General features: G+C 50.0%; 1 protein-coding gene across 2 annotated transcripts in view; it reads left to right on the forward strand.

Moving 5' to 3' along the window:
- Positions 1-213: 213 nt before the first annotated feature.
- PLPP2 (phospholipid phosphatase 2) overlaps positions 214-21,109 on the forward strand; it is a 70,016-nt gene continuing 49,120 nt past the window's right edge. The window contains exon 1 of one of the 2 annotated variants that reach the window (XM_069216287.1): positions 214-695. In XM_069216287.1, the coding sequence (XP_069072388.1) occupies positions 638-695 (58 nt within the window). In that variant the 5' untranslated portion in view covers positions 214-637. Of the gene's footprint in view, positions 737-21,109 lie in introns of both variants that reach the window. The other variant, XM_069216288.1, reaches the window with a different exon arrangement.

Here is a 21,109-nt window from a genome sequence, read left to right on the forward strand (position 1 = left end):
CCTGGCGTTACCTTCTCTCCCCGCCCTCCTCGCGCCTCCCACCTCTTCCCTCCATCCCTCTCCATGGTCTGTGTCCTGTTGCCCTCCCCTCCCTGTCTACTTTCCCCTAAATCCTTCCCTTCTCCCTCTCTGGACCTCCCCCGGGGGCGGCACCGAGGGCGGGGCCGGGGCTGGGTTCGGTCCTGCTCGGCCCGTCACTCCCTCCGGAAGAACAAGTTCCACCGGTCCAGGACCAAGAGGCAGGAGGGAGGCGCCGGGAGTGGCTGCTGGGTGCGCAGGGGAGGCAGGCGGAGGAGCCCGGGAGAGGAGCTAGAGAGGGGGTCTCGGGGTACAGGAGACAGAGAAGCAACAGTCGAGGAGAGGGAGCGCCGACCCAGAGAGGGCTCCGCGGTGGAAGGCCCCTGGGAGCCCCCTGTCACCGAACCCCCACTGGCGGCATCCTACAGGGAGACAGAGCCCCCCCTCCCTAGCTTCCAGGTATGAGGCCCCCGGTGGAGACTCCCCCAGTGGACGAGAGATAACCCCGGGACAGAGGACTCTCGGGGCCCCAGGAGCCGAGATCACGGCACCCAGTACCCCACAAACCCCGTAGACCAGAGGCTTCCCCTGGAAGAGACCCCCAAACCCTCCAGGAGCCATGATGATGGAGAAGAGAAAGGTGTTTGTGGCGCTTGACGTCCTCTGCGTGGTGATCGGTGAGTGATATCCGGACCTCGGACTGTCCATCCTTGCGCAGGTAGCTGTCCTGTCTGACCCTGGTGTCTCCTGCCTGACCTTAGTATGTTCTATCTGGCTCTGGTCTCTCATGACCCGCTGTCTTCTGCCTGGTTCTGGGATCTTGATCCTGGCTCTGGTCTCCCCTGCCTGGCTCTGGTCTCCCCTGCCTGGCTCTGGTCTCCCCTGCCTGGCTCTGGTCTCCCCTGCCTGGCTCTGGTCTCCCCTGCCTGGCTCTGGTCTCCCCTGCCTGGCTCTGGTCTCCCCTGCCTGGCTCTGGTCTCCCCTGCCTGGCTCTGGTCTCTCTTGCCGGGCTCTGGTCTCTCTTGCCTGGCTCTGGTCTCTCTTGCCTGGCTCTGGTCTCTCTTGCCTGGCTCTGGTCTCTCTTGCCTGGCTCTGGTCTCTCTTGCCTGGCTCTGGTCTCCCTTACCGGGCTCTGGTCTCCCTTATCCGGGCTCTGGTCTCCCTTATCCGGGCTCTGGTCTCCCTTATCCGGGCTCTGGTCTCCCTTATCCGGGCTCTGGTCTCCCTTATCCGGGCTCTGGTCTCCCTTATCCGGGCTCTGGTCTCCCTTATCCGGGCTCTGGTCTCCCTTATCCGGGCTCTGGTCTCCCTTATCCGGGCTCTGGTCTCCCTTATCCGGGCTCTGGTCTCTCTTAGCCTGGCTCTGGTCTCTCTTGCCTGGCTCTGGTCTCTCTTGCCTGGCTCTGGTCTCTCTTGCCTGGCTCTGGTCTCTCTTGCCTGGCTCTGGTCTCTCTTGCCGGGCTCTGGTCTCTCTTGCCGGGCTCTGGTCTCCCCTGCCTGATGCAGGTCTCCAGTAAACCTCTGGTCTCTTACATACCTCCCAGGCCTGGCCTCTCATGGTTTCTTCTGCCCCCTCTCTTTTCCTTTCTTGCTCCTCTTATCCTGTTGACCTTTTGAGCTTGTTTGTTTATGTATGCATTGTATGTTTCATAGCGCTTGTCACATTTTGGTTACTTCCGGCCTCCCCACCATCTGCTCACCCCTATCTCTGTAACCGCTGTCTTAGGGGTGCTTCCTCGCTGGTGTTGTGTCCACGAGGTTTGCTTTGCTGACGTCCCACTTTCTCACCACGTTTATAGAAGTGTAAGAAGTCGTATACTTCTTGGGAGTCATTCATCGGCTGTCAGTTCTTGGGAGTCATTCATCGGCTGTCAGTTCTTGGTGGTCAGCTATCAGTTCTTGGGGGTCATCCATCAGCTGTAATTTCTTGGGAGTCATTCATCTGTCATTTCTTGGGAGTCATCCATTCATCCTTCAGCTATCAGTTCTTAGGAGTCATCGATCAACGGTCAGTTCTTAGTAGTCAGTGGTCACCCATCAGCTGTCAGTTCGTGGAGGTCACCCATCACCTCTTAATTCCTGGTGGTCACTAATCAGCTGTTAATTCTTGGTGGTCACCCTTCAGCTGTCAGTTCTTGGTGGTCACCTATTAGCAATCAGTTCTTGGTGTTCACACTTCAGCTGCCAGTTCTTCGTGGTCACCCATCAGACATCAGTTGTTGGTGGTCACCAATCAACTGTTAACTCTTGGAGGTCACCTGTCCGCTGTCATTTCTTGATGGTCACCCGTCAGTTCTTGGTGGTCACCTATTAGCAATTAGTTCTTGGTGGTCACCCTTCAGCCGTCAGTTCCCAATTAGCTGTCAGTTCTTGGTGGTAATCAATCACCTGTTAACTTTTGGTGGTCACCCTTTAGCTGTCACTTCTTTGTGGTCACCCATCAGTTGTCAGCTGTCAATTCTTGACGGTCACCCACCAGCTGTCAGTTCTTGGTGGTTACCCACCAGCAGTCACTTCTTGGTGGTCACCCACCACTTATTAATTCTTGGTGGTCACCCATCAGTTGTCAGTTCTCGGAGGTCACCCACCACCTATTAAGTCTTGGAGGTCATCCATCATCTCTCAGTTCTCGGTGGTCATCCATCATCTCTCAGTTCTTGGAGGTCACCAATCAGCTGACAGTTCTTGGAGGTCACCCATCAGCTGTCAATTCAATCACCATCCAACTGTTGGCCCTTGAAGCACTGGGAACTCTTTGCATAACTGTGGCACTTGAGACCACCCTGCAGAACCGTGGCACACATGGTGGACAGCAGGTGCAAAGAGCATAGACCATTTACTGGCCCAAGAAGAGGTGCCAACATTAAAGTGCTCCTGAGGGGTACACACCGGGCATTGTAAGTGCAGGACCCCCCCTCAACGATCTGTTGTTCCATGTCTGCAGTGAAGACCCCGCTGATGACTCTTCAGGGTGCCACTTCCTGTGCCCTGCCTGCTCGTTCACTGGCCCTCATCACCTCCATGACTGGCTGCTGGTGAAGTTCTGTACTCGGTGTCCAGTATCCCTCTTCCAGACTGGGTCTTGATTGGAACATCTGTCCATCAGATACTCTACCATGTCCTATTGAGATGCCCTGGATCCTCGCGTAGGGCAACGTAAGGACCCGTGATCACCTGAACCTCAGATCCGAGCATCTTCGAGAATGTTCACAGCAAGGTAGCTCCCTCCTTCCAAAAAGTGTCAGTCAGTGTATCTTGGGTCTGCCTGAGAGTCCTCTATGGGTCGATGGCTGCCCACACAGAAAGCACCCTGGGGATGTGTGAATGGAAGTGCAGTAGACTTTAAGGAACTATTCGCTGCAGGTTAGTTACCAAAAAGGTTCTGACTTAGGGAGTTTGGAAGTTATGGCCCTTGAAGTAGTGACTACTCCAGATGTTCCTTAACGTTGTCTGCGCGCATTGCAGGTGCGCCAGAGATCTAGAGACCTTCTACCTGAAGATGGAGTGCCCCTGAGAGGAACTTAGTGTTTGCGCCACCAGTTCAGCTGTATTCACATCTCATCCAAGTTCATGTGTAAGTCTCACTGTTGCCCTAAGGAGGAATGAACTGCCCGTCGCCTGGTAGTGACCACCACCTGGTCTGTGACACCAAGAGGGAACAAGCAGCCTGTTCACCTGGTGGTCACCTTGAAGTCTTCACGGCTGGTAAAGCCGGATCGCCTGGGCTCTCGCTTTGTGTTGTTCGTTCTTGGTGTTTCCACTGCCTGATCTTTGACTCCTTCCTGGTGGCATCACCTTCCTGCGATGCTCTGTGTCCATGTATCTGCAGCGACACCTTAAGTTCTGCTCTTATTTCTGAGGTCCCTTGACTCGTAGATTTGGTTGTCTTCTAAGACTGTGCTAAGGATCTCCTGGACAGCGTTATCGGGTGGGAGTTATGGTTATTCCTCCATATCCTTGGCTGAGGTTGGGTGCTGTCATGGACAACAAAGGCTCCTGTTTTGAGGTGATCTTCATGAACTGCGAGGTTCAAGGTGGACCTCTGTTCTTCCTCCTGAGCTGAGATGTGACATCTCAGCCTCTTGACATCTCTCACCACCCTTCTTTGTTGATGTTTTTTCCATGCACTCTCGCCTTGCAGGTGCTGACGATGCATGGTTTCAGTACAGGTTTCCCACACAATATCTTCTGCACCACAAGACCAAGGTCTGTGGAAGATCAGAGGATTCCTGAAGGAAGCGTCAATTCATGGCAGATCAAATCTCCAGTCCAATTCAGCCCCCCATATCCGGCCTCCTCCGCGTTGTAGGCACCACTCAGACAGCACCTCAACTTCCAGTTGTCTTCCCTCCTGTCTTGCAGAGGCCATCTTGGTTTCAAGAGATGCGAGACCAAAGTGCTGCCGAGCCAAGTTGTGGATTTGAAAGTCTGATAAGTGGTGAAAACTTCATACACTCAGTCTTTGTGCTACACCCCCAGTTGTCTTGGTAGGGGTGGGGGGGGACTTGTGGAGTTTCACTACTTGGAAATCTGCAGAGGTACATAAAAACTCAGTGAAAATCCCTGGAGTTAAACCAACGGGCAGAAATATGCATGTCACGCTGGAATTTATCACCAGTAGTGCAGGCACCACAGAAAAATCTGCCCGTAGAGGACCGTGCAGAGCATGTGGCCATTTTTAGGGTCGAGCCTGCATTGCCTGCGCTCGCGCATGCATATCGCAGCGAGACTCTTTAGTGTTTAGAAAAGGGCTCGGAACCCTGTCAACATCACGTCAGTGTTTTTTATTGGTTCATGGGCTTCCCTAATAAAATCTGCTTGCTTTCATTAGTCGAAGGCAAGCATACGGCATGCCTTTTCCGGTGGCAAGCCCTCCACGAGCGCAGCGACCAAGTACAGAAAACATGCGAGGCTCGCTGTTTTCCATCGGGCTCGTGGACTTCTTTTTCTCTAATTTACGAGCGTGATCTCGCTTGGTAGAAGTCGAGCGCTTTATATAGTTAATTGCACTTTTTCGGTTACGTATATAAATGCACTTTTGCCCAATAGGTGAAAAGTCGGGTTAGGAGTTTCAACGCTATCAGCTCTAAAATGAGCAAACGTGAGACCCGTTGCATTGCAAATGCTTGTTTTGATTCTGTTGCTGCTTGAGTAGAAAATTTAATTGAGTGGCAGTATATTTACCAGCCCTCCGACCGTGGCCGACTGTGTTAGAAAATGGTGCTAGGGTACCCTAAATGTCGCTTGGCTTGCATTTTTGGAACCTTGCAGGAAGAAAATCCACCTTATGGTGACGTTACAAGCCTAATGTGGAGTTGCCAAATTCTCCAATTGGCCTTTGACTTTAGGGTGTGTCTCTTTGACCTCTGTTCTCCAAAGTTTTGCATCTCTGTTTCTTCCTGTAGACTCTGCCCTCTCGGACTCCCTTCTACCCACCTTCCTTCTCAGCTCTGTCGTTCGCTTCCTGTTTGTACCTTACTCTCCCCTTCTCCGTCCCTCTTTCCTCGTTGGCTTGCCTCTCATTCGCTGGGGAATCTAGTGGATGCCTACAATCTTTTTTCAGTTCTTTGCTCTGATTGACTTGCCTCTATTCCTAGCTACTTCCACGTTATGGTAGCTTGTGCAGTGCCACGTGTTGGAGGTTATTAAATGCCAGTGGACAGATAAGGAACAATCCCATGATGCAACAGGGTGGCCATAGATGGCTCAGTGGGATGCTGACAGTCACCTGCCTGCAGCAGAACCATTGGAAGTGGTTATTTAAGCAGTGCTCCTGGTGTGTGGATTATCCTTGGGCATGAAGTGTTGGAGTTTGTTGGGAAACCTCTGGCCATTCAGGCTGCTTTGGCAGAGACTCAAGTTTCACTCATTGTGAGTGAGACTCGCAGATGCACAGGTTGAGCTTTCATTCAAAACAGGCTAAGTGCCACACTTGGTTTGAAGGGGTAGAACTGACCTTCTACATGTGGTCCTGTTCAGAGTTCACATGCGTGCAGAGCAGCTCCTGGGGGTCTCACAGGCTGGAATAAGTCCTCTGACTAGAAACCAGCCACCGACAGACCCTCCAGTTCATGGCAGCAGCGCTTTTCGCACCTTACAGCTCTCCTACACTTCTTGAGGACACTATGGGGGTTATTACAACTTTGGAGGAGGTGTTAATCCGTCCCAAATGTGACGGATATACCACCAGCCGTATTACGAGTTCCATAGGATATAATGGACTCGTAATACGGCTGGTGGTATATCCGTCACTTTACTGTCACTTTTGGGACGGATTAACACATCCTCCAAAGTTGTAATAACCCCCTATATGTCCAACATTTAATCTGGATGTGTCTACAGGAGAGCTGTAAGCCAGCCATCTGTATTGTTAAAGTGTTGGTGTTATTATTTTTGTATTTTCTTCAAGTTATTTAAAGTGATGTTACTTATATCAAACGTCGTGTGACATAAGTTCTTGTGATGTACAAAAAAGTGATGGGTGGAATGCTTGAATTAATTTTAGCGCTGGTAATTAATCTGGGCCACATCACACTCCGTCCTTATTTTGCACACTGTGCCACCTCGATTTGGACTCATCATATGCAAATCAGTTTTGACCCTGCTCCAATGGGAAGAGTCTGAACTGCCAGGCCACGTTCTCCCTGAACTGGGAATCAAGCAACATAGGACCAGTTTTTTCAGCGTTGGCTGGGTCCAAACTGAGGTGGAATGGGGCAAAATACTGATGGACTGGGATGTGGCCCGAGGAATTACCAGTGGCTGAGATTAATTCATCCATTCCATCTATCACTTTTTTTAATTCACAACTTCCTGTGATGTCAAAATAATTTCTAATTAGTACGTCCAAGAATTTTCAAAAATGTAGTGTTCTGCTGTGGTGTTACCACTCACTAGTTTGACACTTTCTCTTGTTGGTCTGGTGCCATTCAGCCACTCTCTGCCACAAACAAGACCAGAGATTTGGCCACATCCGTGTGGAAGCCTGCTTCTGGTGCTCCTGTAGAACCAGCGAGGTGATGGCTCTACATTCCACCACTAGACCCCTACCTGAGGGAGACTCTGATCCCTGACAGAGGGACAGGCTTGTCTCCCACTGAGGATCATGTTCCTCCCTGGCTTAACTGAGGGAGACGCTCGTCATTAACTAGGGGATCTGTTCACATCGCTGACTTGGTTGAGGGGAGATATTCATTCATGGCTAAAATTAGTAAGACAGTTGTCTGTGGCTGAGGGAGATATTCATTCATGGCCAGGTCGTCCCTGGATGAGGAAGATATTTACTCACGGCTAGGCTGATGGAGAAGCTCGCCCCTGGCTGAGGGAGATGGTCGCCCCTGGCTGAGGGAGACGGTCATCCCTGGTCATCGCTGGCTGAGGGATACATTCATTTATGGCAAGGATGAGCGAGCTGGTCGTCCCTAGCTGAGGGAGATATTCATTCATGGCTAGGATGAGGGAGATCCTCACGCTCGCCTTTCCTCACCGTTCCACATGCGTGAGTTCAGTGTTGGTACCTGAAAGGTGGTGCTGATTCACCTACGACTAAATATTGGGCTAGTGGATTGAGTGTTTACAAGTCCTTCTTTGTTTTCCATATACCCCCCTTGGTTGTGGGTGCCATCCCTGACTTTGCCTGCACCCACCTTCAGCTGTGGTTGGACACTCGTCACCATAGCTTAGGACCTCCTTCAGTAGCTGCCCCTCCAGGGAGCAACATCCAAGGTACTGAGCACCTCTGAGGCGGCCGCTGCACCCTGCAGGACCTCTGGTCTCGTCTGCTTTGGAATTTGTGATCAGAAAGCACAGTTTGTGTATATATATTTCTTTACCTGGTGTTGTTACACATGATGACCTTGCGCATCTTCAGTGACCTGATGGTGCACAGACACCTGTGCTCACGACGCCTGATACCCAGTAGTGTAGTAGGAGGCCATGGGCCCTGGTGCCAGCAAGGAAATGGTCCCTTTAACAGCTGTTGTTGGTAGTAAAATACAGCAATTGTCAATGTTCAATGGGACTCTGAGTGCTCTGGGCCCTGGTGCTACTGCGCCTGCTGATACCTTCACCTTTACAGGACAAATCTTTTATTGTGCAAAGTGCAGTCCAACACCAATGTTGGTAGGCCCAGGACCCTACTTTGGGTTCAGTAAATAGGTTTCCAGTCCCAGATAATCCTGGGCGCCCCTCTGTCACTCGTCCACTCTTTGTGGGTGCCCTGAAGATTTGGTACATAGATATTGTAGCTTATTCAATGTGGTACCAGTGAGATGCGCCCTTTCCTTTGCACATCATTCCCTAGGGTGGCTGAAAGCCTTCTGAGTCACAGCCAACCAATGGCTTGGCTTTTCTTTCCGGGTTGTGGCCTGACTTCCTGTCGACTCCACCTCCTGCCTTCCGATCTGTCCTGGAAGTGTTTGCTGTGTAAACCTAATGTGGGCCACAAGTTCAGTGACACAGTCTGACAGCTCTTCGCGGAGCACTCCTAGAGTAGTGGGGCGGGAGCTGCATAAGGCAGCCAGGAGGATGTTTAAGAGGCGAAATGATCAGGTCACAGGTGCAATCTTTCATTTTTAGGGTTTGGGTTAGTTAGTTTACAGGTTAATAGCTTTTCAGGAGCACCACAGAACACCAAACCTGGATATTCCTAACCAGGTGTCCCCTCGCCTGTCTATGCTCAGCATGGTGTTAAGGAAAAGTACATTAACCTCCTGTGCAGTTGGGAACAATGTTGCACTTCCCTTCATAGATTGTAGGACTGGAGTTAGAATAGTAAATGAATCTTCTGTACAGTTTGAAACAATGTTGAACTTTCCTTCATAGATTCTAGGACTGGAGTTAGAATAGTAAATGAAGCTTCTGTACAGTTTGGAACAATGTTGAACTTTCCTTCATAGATTCTAGGACTGGAGTTAGAATAGTAAATGAAGCTTCTGTACAGTTTGGAACAATGTTGAACTTTCCTTCATAGATTCTAGGACTGGAGTTAGAATAGTAAATGAAGCTTCTGTACAGTTTGGAACAATGTTGAACTTTCCTTCATATATTCTGGAACTGGAGTTAGAGTAGTAAATTAGCAGTGTTTGCATCCACAGGACGTTCTGCTGCCTGGAGGTGCAAGTGAGGGCAAGAAGCCCAAGGCAGCCCATTGACTGGCTCGGTGCTCCAGAAGCCGCCTCCTCCTTACTAGTAAAGAGCTCCGCTATAGGGCGGTTCTGTAGTGCCAGAGAGGACCCGGCAGTGATGGTGGCTCCCGAAGATAGGTGGCAAGTAAAAGCCTGTAACCTCCTCCCTTGGCAGTCGTGGGCAAGCTCCAAATTCTCGGACGTGACTCGTCTCGTGGTTCCAGAGGCACGTTTGTACTTGCGAGTTCTGAGCGAGACCTGCCGTGCATTGAGCGTCTCCACATCCTTTTGCCTATAGGATAAACTGAAATCTTTGTAATCTGCTCTACCCTGAAATCAAAGGTCTTTGTCAGAACATCTTGCGCTCGCCTACAAGTGTGTTGTACTGTTTCCTATATACAGCGCCAGTGAAATAATGCAGCAGGAGAAGGCCAAATTATGTGGCAGAGTTTACTAAATTATGCGTCAAGAAAGGGCAAATTGTGTGGTGTAACGTGACACATTTTGTGACAGTATGACTTCTTCTTTTTGTCGTTTTCACTCATATTAACTTAGCAAAGGTTACACCTCATAGGTACCACTTTAACACACAAATGCAACAATAAAGTTCTGAAAATAATGAGTTAACCTTCACGAAGGGCCTTTCAGTGCTCAACAGCGCATGTTGCTGTGTTTTCAGTAACATTTGATCTGTTTGACATCGAAACAATTTTTTTTAAATTAAAATCAAAAAATTATGCAGCATATGATGGATTATGGGGCAAATGCAGCAAATCCTTGATGATCTGATAAACGTCACAGGGCAGAATTGTATAATTCATGTGGCCTTGCCTATATTGTGCCATTGGAACTCGCAGTAACTCTCTGAAGCAGCTGCGGCTCCTCCGCTATGGCAGCTGCAAACTTTTTACAACGAAAGGATAATAGACCATGTGGGATGACAGGTCTCGGGCTGGCCAAAAAACACATGCGCATGTGCTCTCTCGAGCCCGGCACTGTGATGCCGGGCTGGAGAGAGCAGGCACAGGCTCCCAGGCGCCTGGGAGCACCCGGATTGGACGCTCTCAGCCAATCCTAACGCTGCTCTGAGCAGCATCAGAATTGACCGCAGAGCAACCTGGGAGCCTGTGCCTGCCTGCTGAGGAGACAGAGGAGCAGCGGCGCGGCGTACAGGTACGTTTTTGTTTTGCCCCCCCACCCCTCTGTGCACCGCCCGCCCCTTCAAAGCACAGAGAACCGCGACTGCTGTTAAGACACAAATACCGTTGCCTGGATAAAGGTGAATTGAAGCACCCTTTGCTCAGGTCTATTTCTTAAGACTCTGGCCTAGAATGGAAATCTCTGGGAATATTAGTTTTTAAATAATGTTCATATTCTAGGCACAGTGGTTGTTGATCTCCAAGATAGATGTTTTGTGCTAACCTCAGTCAGGTCTTTCAGATTCACAACCTTCCCCCGTCTCTGTAATAACGCTGATTAAAATTTCAGATCTTTCGGACCTGGTGGATTTCCTACGATGATTTTGTTCGTCACACGACTGACTAAGGTGTGCATTAATGTAATCAACCTTTTTGATGGTTGATGTATTCGAGGTGTACATATTTTTTCATTTGGAAAGAAACGTATATCCATGATCTTATGCACCACAAACTTTGTTTGATCTAGGTATGTAGTTACGCATCTCAATCCTATGTGGGAAGCAATTGGCCACCAACATTTATGTCTTGTGTTGAGATACGACATGAAACTGTTGCATGATATTGCGATACGTAGCCTTTTAGTGCTTGGTCTCCGACTATAGGGGCGTCCGGTGAGTGATGTAACAATGGATCTCAAAACACCAGCTGACATCGTCAAACCAAGGAACATTCTAGATCACCAGTTGTTGGTGATTGATAGCCATGCAGTACTCGGTAAGGATTTTTTTTGTTCACGTCTCTGGATGGCCACTCTAAAGCATGTTCTTTGAAGAATGGTCCATCGAAGTAGCGTGTTTCGGTCATGTCAGCTCATTAGTTGTTTACAAGTGCCATTATCTCCAGCATAGTATGATTTCATTTGTTGTCCAGATCTTTTTGTAACATAGTAGTATTCATAACTGCCATCCCCAGTGTAAAGCCCATCTCCATTCTAGTGGATCTCATGTCCGGTATCCACCCGTGGTTAATGGCCTGATGGTAACAGCATTATCTATAAAATGAGGACAGACTTGCCTTGGTTGAGTCTCCAGGCGTGATGGCAACCCTTACAGGAACACTTGTGATTCTGAGTAAAAGTTTGGCACTTCTTGTCCTGCAATGTCTAAAATTTGAAAAAAATCCAGAAATTAGGATGGGTCAGACTGTAGAGAAAAGATACATTAATTTAGGGTTTGTGTAGAGCTCTAACCCCTGGGTCGGGGATGTGACCGGTGGCTGCAATAGTCGGACACTGTATGGACGGTGGCTTCAGACCCGAATAGTCGCAAGGCCGGCTGAGGTTGGGTAGTTGATTCTCAGGGCTTTGAGCCTTATGCTGGTCGGACCAGTTGGGTCCAGACCTTTGTGGAATGAATCTCAGGAAGTCGTCTTGGTCCGAGGTTGGGAGGGGATTCCATAATGTGGTTTTGTACGTGGAGGGATCCCGCCTGGTGGATCCCTTCTTGATCCAAGGTGGCTGAGCAGAGGTTGTGCTTGGCGCTTTCTCTCTGAGGACTGTAGGGTGGTGAAGTGGGCCTTTCTTGGGCAATATGTAGGTTGTGCCTTTTAAACCGGGTCCTGCAGAGCCTTTACTGCTCAGAGTTGTAGGCGTAGCAGCACAACAATTCCACGCCCTCAGCATTGCGTTTTTCACATTTTTTTACTTTTGTTAATGGAACACAAAAACACGTCCTGATAGTTTTGACTGGGGATGAAGGCTGACAGCCCCAATAACTGCTTCGAATGGAAAAATCTAAGTTGTGCCTTTTCCTAATGCTCTGCCTGTTGAGGGGTTTCGAAGCGAGACGTTTTCCTGCGGCCTGTTTGACATTAGGCTGAAAGAATTTGAACATTTGGAAGTTTTTCTGGAAGCCCTCGCCCGCCCTCTTCCCTCCTTCTCCAGTTCTCTCAGTCAAAACATGTTCTCGTGCCCATGAAGCCCTATTTCCTTGCAAGTATCCCCACTTGCAGACCCTCCCAGCCGAGGGCAGGGGTGGGTGACCGGAAGTAGATCCTCCCTTCTGTCTGGGCGGCCGGAAGGGGCCGCAGCCATTTTTAGAGCCTGCGGCCGGCGCGAGGGCGGCAGGTAGAGCCTTGCGGCCACACCGGCCCCAAAAATAGCAAGGGCTGCACATTCGTAGCGGTTAGAAGCCCGGCAGGAAGCGCGGGCCCACGTGGGAGTTGGTTGGACTTCCGCCAGCCCAGCGGAAGTTGAGGTTGATGGGCCTCGCGCACCTGAGCACTGCTCGTCTCGGGGTGCAGCCCAAGTAGTGGGGCCCTGAACCCCCACTTTCACAGCTTAAGCGGGGAGGTGCTGAAAATTATAGTTATTTATGAGCCTGTCCCGTCTGCAGCTCTGCAGACAAGAGCTATGAAAACATGGAAAGTAAAGGAAAGACATAAAGATTACTGCCGAGGTCAGGGGTTAACCACAGCAAAGAAATTAAGCGAAAAAAGAGAGGGAATGAAAGAGAGGGTTGGAAGGAAGGACATGTGGATGAAAGGGTGGTACAGGATTTACATGGGTGGGTGAAATTGCATGGGATGAAGGATGAATTGATGGATTGCTAGAGGGAGGGTGAATTTGGTTGGCTGGATACAAGTGGATGGATGGAAGGGTAAAACTACGGAGGAATGGCTGGAAATGTCAGGAGGAGGATGGATGCAAGGTTGTAATGAGGAAAGGGTAGATGGGCGTAACGGTAAAAGGATGAATCGATTGGTGGGATCATGGAAAGATGGATGCATGTCTGAATGCTTAAAGGATGGAGAAATAGATTAATGGAAGGATGGATGAAGGGACCTTTTCCAGAGTGAGTAGTTTACTCGCTTGGCTCACCTGATGGTGTTGGAAGGATGAATCGAACGTGGGGGTTATTTTACAATTCTGGATACTCCCTTGAGCCCAAGCGATCATGCGGGGAAGGTGCCCTCGAGCATCATGCACATGCCCTATCAGGCTCATATAGATTTGTCATTCGAAAGAACATTGCCTGTCACATACTCCATAAACTAACAAGCATTTGCATTGCAATGGGTCTCTTGTTTGCTCGAGTTGGAGCTATCAGCGTTGTAAATTCCTAACTGGACTTTTCTTGCCACATACATTGAAAATGGAAAGTAAAACAGTTGACATAAGCGAGCGGATTCAAAGCGCCACGGCCGCCATGAGGGTGAGCACGAATGACAGACACAAAAGGAAAAATAAGTTTGCTCGCAGTCAAAGGTATCGGCAAAAGTGCAATTATCCATGTAGTAGGGTCAGTGGCCAAGGTGGTAACAAAACTGCCGCAAAAATGGACAAACATTAAAGGGAAGCCACAAACGAGTGATAGTGATGGGCGTGGCTAAAAGCCCACAGAGAGATACAACAGGCCAGAACGCTTGCACGCTCGACCTAAAAATTGTCATGCAATGCAGCAGCAACAGGTTTTCTGCATCACAGATGGATCCCATGTCTGTACCCTGCACGTCACACCCAACTTCCACATAGGTCATACCGCAAGCAGACCCTCTTCCCAGCAGGCAAGCAGTCTGCCTGTAATTGCTGTATATAGGTTGTGTACTGTGACGTCACACAAGTGCTACGTTAATAATGGCTAGCACGGAAGGCCTGTGACTGACTTCACCAGCCCGGCGCATTTTATAATGGACTGGTCTGCTAGGAAATGGTGTGATTGCCACATATGCCATGCATGGCATTGGCGGAGACAGTGGGCACAGGCACGTCTTCTCTGCCTGCTCCGTCCCTGCCACCTCACACATCTATCCAGCTCGCGCTCACTAAATGTGCTCTTGGGGTATGATTTTCCCCGACTTCCTTCTGGCATTTAGTGCTAGTTTCTTATCGCAAAACGCGCCCTAGCGAACACAATGGACGTGAGGATGCATTTGGCTCCAAGAAAAAATGGTAAATTCAGCAGAACACGAGTTGTGCGATTGGGTGGATTTTCTCCAAATTGCTCTTAATTACTCAAGCAGGAGTAATCACCTTATCTGCAATTCCACATCACAGAGTAACGAGGAATTACTGAAATTAGTCCAGCTTAATTGAAATGTCGCCCTGGCCTAGTCAGTACTCTAGCTCATCCGTGGAGAGGTAGGCCTCGGAAAAGGCCAGTTACCGGTAGCCCCGGAAAATACCTTTTAGGGTCCACCCCGAGAGGGCGTGGAGCAGACCCCTTCATGCACAGGTTACCCGCAGTCAGGCCAGGAGCGACCGAGCACTCAGGGCACACACTTGTTGCTTCCATAGGTGCAGCAGGTGCAGTGGCACCAGGCCCAGAGGTCTGAGTAGCTAGGTGGCTCTCTCCTTCCTTGCACCAGGGCCCGTGACACACTGGTTCCCGCGGCAGGCAGCCAGGGAGGACAGCCATAGGTCCCGCCCAGAAGAGAAGGGACGCAGTTAAGGGCCGGCCCAGCCCAGAGGGCAGACACAGAGTTCTGAGAGTGAAAAGAAGGGTGCTGGTGGGGGGAGGGAGTCGGGTGTTGACTATAGAGAAAGCGTGGGCCGAGCGGAGGGTGGGGGCTGAGGGGGACACGGAAGGAGACATGTAAAGTGCATGACTGCAGGCGCCTGAGAAAGAGAGGACGGAGAGGGAAGGGAGGGAGTGAGAAGCGACACACGAGGAGGGAATTCTCATAAGAAACCACAGAGTTAGGCACAGATCCTAAGCAGCCACAGGCGGCGCTGCACTACTCAGGTGCACTAAAGTGAATAGCACTTTACTTAAGTTGGTTAGCTCCTCGCTTACTTTGCCCCCCCCCCCCCCCCCCTCCCCCCGGTTTCTAGGCGCTTGCCCGCCCCCAGTGCTCTGAACCTAGAACAATATTCGGGGCACTTAAGCACGAGATCCCTGCGCACTCAGAAGGCGCTGGTGGCCACGTTATTCCCCATATGTTCTCTCTGTGCAGAGGCGCTGCGGTCCATCACTGGTGCCCTGTCAGCCTCCCGGAGTGAACCAGTCTGTGCAAAGTTGCGCTTAGACGACACGTCTGCTTGTGCAAGCGTCTTGCACACGTGCGCTTAGGCCGGCTGCCCAGGGTACTTTGCGCACCCCAAGTGTTCTAGAACTTTAGACTCCAGACTTTCTCGTGCTGGCGCTACCGGCCTCTAGGCGCGCACTTCCCTTCAAGAAACAGTTCTGGAGTATGAGCACTTTAATATTTATTGTGCTACAAGGAGGCACTTCGGGCTGGAAGGCAGCAGCCCTTAAAAGAGCTGCTCGTGTTTGGCTTCGAGCCTTGGAAGCAGCGCCTCTGCGCTGTGGTTGTGTATTTGTATAGCGCCCAGTTCACCAGGGAGGGCTTTCTGGCGCTATGTGAGCATGCAATAGTCAAACAAAAGAGTTTCATAAAAACAGTAATTTTTGCCACCCTGTTAGTTGCATTTAAATAGTCCTGCTGCGCGTACCCTCCCCCCCCCCCCCCCCCCACACGTCTTTAAAAACTATGAATGTAAACTGGTCCTCTCTTAAAGTGTCGGAGCAGAGTATTGACAACTCGGAGATAACTTGTCTTAACCTCTGTGAAATGACAGATGTGATGATGTTCCAACAACTTTTTATTTTTATAGAAATCCTTAAATTGTGCAGCAGACGGTGATTTTTGCTGTTGAGTAGCAAATTCCTATTTCTGGGGATTTTGAGTCATTGGTAAGGGCTGTGCTCCCCATATGCCCGAAAGCGGCGGTGACGCGTTTCCCCTGTAATGCCCACGAGAGGGCCCCGGGCAGGAGTACCAGCTGGTGAGCCCGGGTGCCCATCCAGGGGGCCTCGGCCAGTTTGCGCGGGCGGCGGGGGCACCCATTGTCCATCAGCTGGTGCGGGTCAGCACAAAGCGGGCTTGTTTGCTGCCGTGAGGCCGGTCAACAAAAGGCTGGGCGAGGGGCGGGATCGGAATCCAGGTGGGTGGGGGAGGGCGCAGTTCCTGGCAGGCTGCAGGGCAGATCCCCGTCGGTAATGTAGCTGTTTGTTCTTCTATTCTGGGGAGGATATTCATCTCCAGCATTAAAGGGGCGCAGCTTTCATTCTTCCACTCCCTGGGCACTGCATAGCGTGAACCCAGCTCAAAGCCATGGGGCGCAGGGCAGAAACCTCTGGTGGGCGGACACCCTCTGGTGGGCACAGCCCTGAGATGCTGGTTCTCGAACCCCTGACTTTTATAAAGAACTGGCAATAACAGGACTCTAATCCGGCAGGGCTACCGGAGTCTGGAACTCTTTACTTCCGGGTCAGTGAACATTACTTCGTAACTATCGCAGGGCCAAAAATATCTTCACTAGACCGCCTTATCCCGGTTCATCCCGAGAATGTCCTAATACAGTTTCGGCTCCACAGCTGAACCTCTGGCGAGGGCCTGATTCAGGGCTCGAAACCCATCTGGTTCACCTGCCCTCCTCCTGCTCCCTGCGGTGTGACCCCCCAGGCCTCCTCCACAACCTGCCACGTCTCTGATGCTCCCCGCGACCATCACACCCAAAAACCTGGTCAAACCCCTTCGGCTCTCGCCTTCACCGAGACCCCTGTGGGAGACCCCTGTGGGTGTCACCGAGACCCCTGTGGGAGACCCCTGTGGGAGTGACGGAGACCCCTGTGGGAGTGACGGAGAACCCTGTGGGAGTGACGGAGACCCCTGTGGGAGACCCCTGTGGTGTCACCGAGACCACTGTGGGAGACCCCTGTGGGAGTCACCGTGACCCCTTTGGGAGTGACCGAGACCCCTGAGGGAGACCCCTGTGGGAGTGACCGGACCCCTGTGGGACACCCCTGTGGGTGTCACCGAGACCCCTGTGGAAGACCCCTGTGGGTGTCACCGAGACCACTGGGAGTCACCGAGACCCCTGTGGGAGTGCGGCTGCCCGATGCTGTAACTGTGCCGGCTTACTAGACCTGCTCTCCGCCGTCCACCTGACCCGCAACTGGAACAACTCCGCACTCTGCACAACTCGAGGCTGCATTGTAATACTTGCAAAGCCAACAATTCCCAGAGGCGAGAACCAGCGGCTTTGCCAATGCTTGTTTTTTTGCTGATGCTATTCTGCATCTGTAAATTTAAATAGAAAAGCATTAACAACAGTAACCTTTCTTTTTGTTTGTGTCGACCGGTGTGCATTACCATATCCTGATAGAGGGGGCCCATGGTTTTGCCAATGCTTGTTTTATCTTGTTCTGTGCCGCCCCCGCTTTGCCCTCCAGCATAGGGGGTATTGTTTGTGGCCTGTCTACAGTTCAGTGTACTCAGCAGATCTGCACTTACTGGAATATTCAGGTCTGGGCTTCCCCAGCCCCTCATGCATCAGGGCCTCAAGCCAACCTCTGCCCTAAAACCCCTCTCGCTGCAGCTGAACCGAGGACCGAAAGAGGTTACTGGAAGCTGCGAGAGGCGACATGGGTGACCTCCTTCGAAGATCTGGTGGTCCAGGCGTGAGTTGGAGACAGGAAGGGGCTCGCCCCCTTACAAAACACACACCAGTAATCTAAGCTCACCCCACCATTGATGACATTTGGGGGTCCACATCTTAGTCTCATCTCTTGAGCTCTTTGGACCACTGACCCCTCAAGAGCTGTAACCAAAAAGTAGACATATCTAAGCCCCGCATCATCTACGATGCCCTGTTTGGCCTAAAAAGTGCTAAAGCCTGGCTAACAAAATACTGAGCGAGAACCATACCCTGGGGCGTGAGAACCATACCCTGGGGTGCGAGAACCATACCCCGGGGCGCGAGAATCCAGGAACCTGTCTGGGGATCACAGTTGTATATCTTTAGGGCTCCCGGTTTCATTCTATTTTTTTATTTAACATTTCCGTCTTTATTTATCCATATTTATTTTTTGACCATCTTATTGGCATTTATCCATATTTTTTGTGTTTTGAGAATAAATGGAGTCGTAAAATGCTGCATTTCCACGTTTATTTAATTAATAAACATGCACTCATACTTTGTTGCTTGTTGTATTTTAGAAAATTAAGTTACCAAATAAAGCGAAACAATATACCCACAGGTACATACCAGCATTGTGCTACAAATATATATTAACATATTTCCTATGTTTATGGAAACCCCAACCTGTTTTTGTAACTTTCCATGCTGTCGTCTGCTCTGCTGTTGTCCTGGAATTCATGAAAGCGAGTCACGCTTAAAAAGCACAATTTTCTATATATATCCGCCTTTGAAAATAAATACAGCCCGGAAACACACCGTTTCTGTCTGTACTTATCTGTAAAAATATAAAACTGGGAGCCTTATATATGTGTAATCTCTCGGGTGATATAATCATTGTCATGCGCACTGCTTTGTTCCACCTGACCCATAACGTTTATTTGTAACGTAAAATTACTAGGATAAATGATTACTTCTGCACCACCAACTCTGATTGAAAAAAGGACGGTGGACCTATGTGTGTCCCCGCTATCACCACGGAGGATCCCCTTCTATGAACAGTTGACCAACCCGCACCCATGGAGTCTGAAACTAAATCACAGGGGGTCACCCGGGCAAGATATTGTATTTGGATGTTCACATCAGAAACGAGTGAAAAAGCTCTGTACCAGAAGCGCTCTCGAGCAGCACATTCTTGACTCCTTAGCGCGAGCTCTGGTCCTGTCCACAACAGGCCACTGTAAGTGCTCGTTGAGGCCTCTTCCATGTGCAGACTGGCTGTGCTCTAGGCTGAGAGGTATGCGGTGCTTGACTGCAATTGTACACCCTTTTGAGACCTAGATTTTGATAGTGTAATTGTGAAACGGGCCTGCCATTGACATGGCCAATCACCTCTTGGTTCAGTCTAGTGGTGTATTCATCTCTCATCTAATGCTATTGGCTGTTTGGGTCTATCCTTCAATCTCCACTAGAGTGCTTGCATTGAACTGTTTGAGGAACTACAACAATTACCCCTTCTTTCTGGCCCTGCTAGGTCCCTCGCGAGTGCCTTGTTCTAGTGTGCCAGCGCTGCACGCATTGGCACAGTCACCCAGATCTATTGGTTTTGTCAATGCTTGTTTCATCAGTAGCCCCAGGCCTTCCATCCGAGCATGTCACCATAAAGAGCAGTCGTGTCCGGGTGGTCCTCATGGAGACAAGACTGCAGAAAATTGTGATATTCTGCTTCTCTTCTTGGTAACACTTTAAGTGTCTGTAATTCAGGGCCTCACCTGTGAGCCCACACCATTCCTCACAAACTTCAGAAAAGAACCCGGATTCACACTTTTAAGACCTCATTCTTGTCTTCATTGGAGAGGACCTCCCCCAAGCCCGCCTGCTGCTAAGACACACTGGCCGGTCCCCTCTTACGTCTACCACTCTGGAACATGCTAATGACCAGCTGACCACCCACCTTTCACTGATTAGCATAAACTGCAGGCATCTGGTAAAACACCTTGAACTTCACACTGGCTTCAAACTCCTAAAAGCGGTCGACTGAGTGTACTCAGTGTTTAGTCTCAACGTACCGCTGTATGTACGTATCTCTGTTTAATTTAAAGAATAAGTGCCAAGGCCTAAAGTTTTTCTCAGGTGCCCTCGGCCGCCACTATTGAATGTTCAGGTGCTCCATACCAAGGCTGCGTAGTCTTGATTCCACCTCATGGCTTTCATCCACCACTAGACACTCCCCGCCTCTTTATCTTATGAATACGAAGGCTGCCTGGTGTTGATTCAATCTCATGCCTCTCTGTTCCACCACCCTACACTTCCTGTCTCTTTATCTCATGAACATTGAGGCTGCCTGGTCCTGATTCCATATCATGCCTCTTTCTTCCACCTCCTACACTTCCTGTCTCTTTATCTCAGGAACATTGAGGCTGCCTGGTCCTGATTCCATATCATGCCTCTTTCTTCCACCTCCTACACTTCCAGTCTCTTTATCTCATGAATGCTGAGGCTGCCTGGTCTTGATTCCATCTCATGCCTCTTTCTTCCATCTCCTACACTTCCAGTCTCTTTATCTCATGAATAATGAGGCTGCCTGGTCTTGATTCCATCTCATGCCTCTTTCTTCCACCTCCTACACTTCCAGTCTCTTTATCTCATGAATAATGAGGCTGCCTGGTCTTGATTCCATCTCATGCCTCTTTCTTCCACCCCTACACTTCCAGTCTCTTTATCTCATGAATAATGAGGCTGCCTGGTCTTGATTCCATCTCATGCCTCTTTCTTGCCCCTCCTACGCTTCCTGTCTCTTTATCTCATGAACATTGAGGCTGCCTGGTCCTGATTCCATCTCATGGCTCTTTCTTCCACCCCCTACACTTCCAGTCTCTTTATCTCATGAATAATGAGGCTGCCTGGTCCTAATTCCATCTCATGCCTCTTTCTTGCCCCTCCCACGCTTCCTGTCTCTTTATCTCATTAATACAGGGGCTGTCTGGTCTTTATTTCACCTCATTTCTTTCATCCACCACCAGACACCCCCTGCCTGTTCATCTCAGTCTTGCAGGAACTTTTTCATCCCTCCCCCCCCTTACCTTCGTCACTGTTTTTCTGTCCTCCTCCTACATCAACCCCGACTCAGACTAAACACTGGTGTAAACACTGGTGTGTATGTCTGGATAGCATGAACCGAGCAGAACAATCATAGCTCTGACGTGATTAACATTTCTGTATAATCCAAAATATAACTTGCACAGTTGCAGACTGGCCCTTATAGAATATTTTCATTAGCATTGACGAATTTCTACTTTTGTGCATAAAAGAATTTCAGTAGATTACCTACAAATTAATGTAGATTTCATCACATTTCTTACAGTTTTTAAATAACACAACCGACTGTCATAGGGCACGTATTAGTT

Source organism: Pleurodeles waltl, chromosome 12 (assembly GCF_031143425.1).
Source record: "Pleurodeles waltl isolate 20211129_DDA chromosome 12, aPleWal1.hap1.20221129, whole genome shotgun sequence".
Classification (NCBI taxonomy): Eukaryota; Metazoa; Chordata; class Amphibia; order Caudata; family Salamandridae; genus Pleurodeles; species Pleurodeles waltl.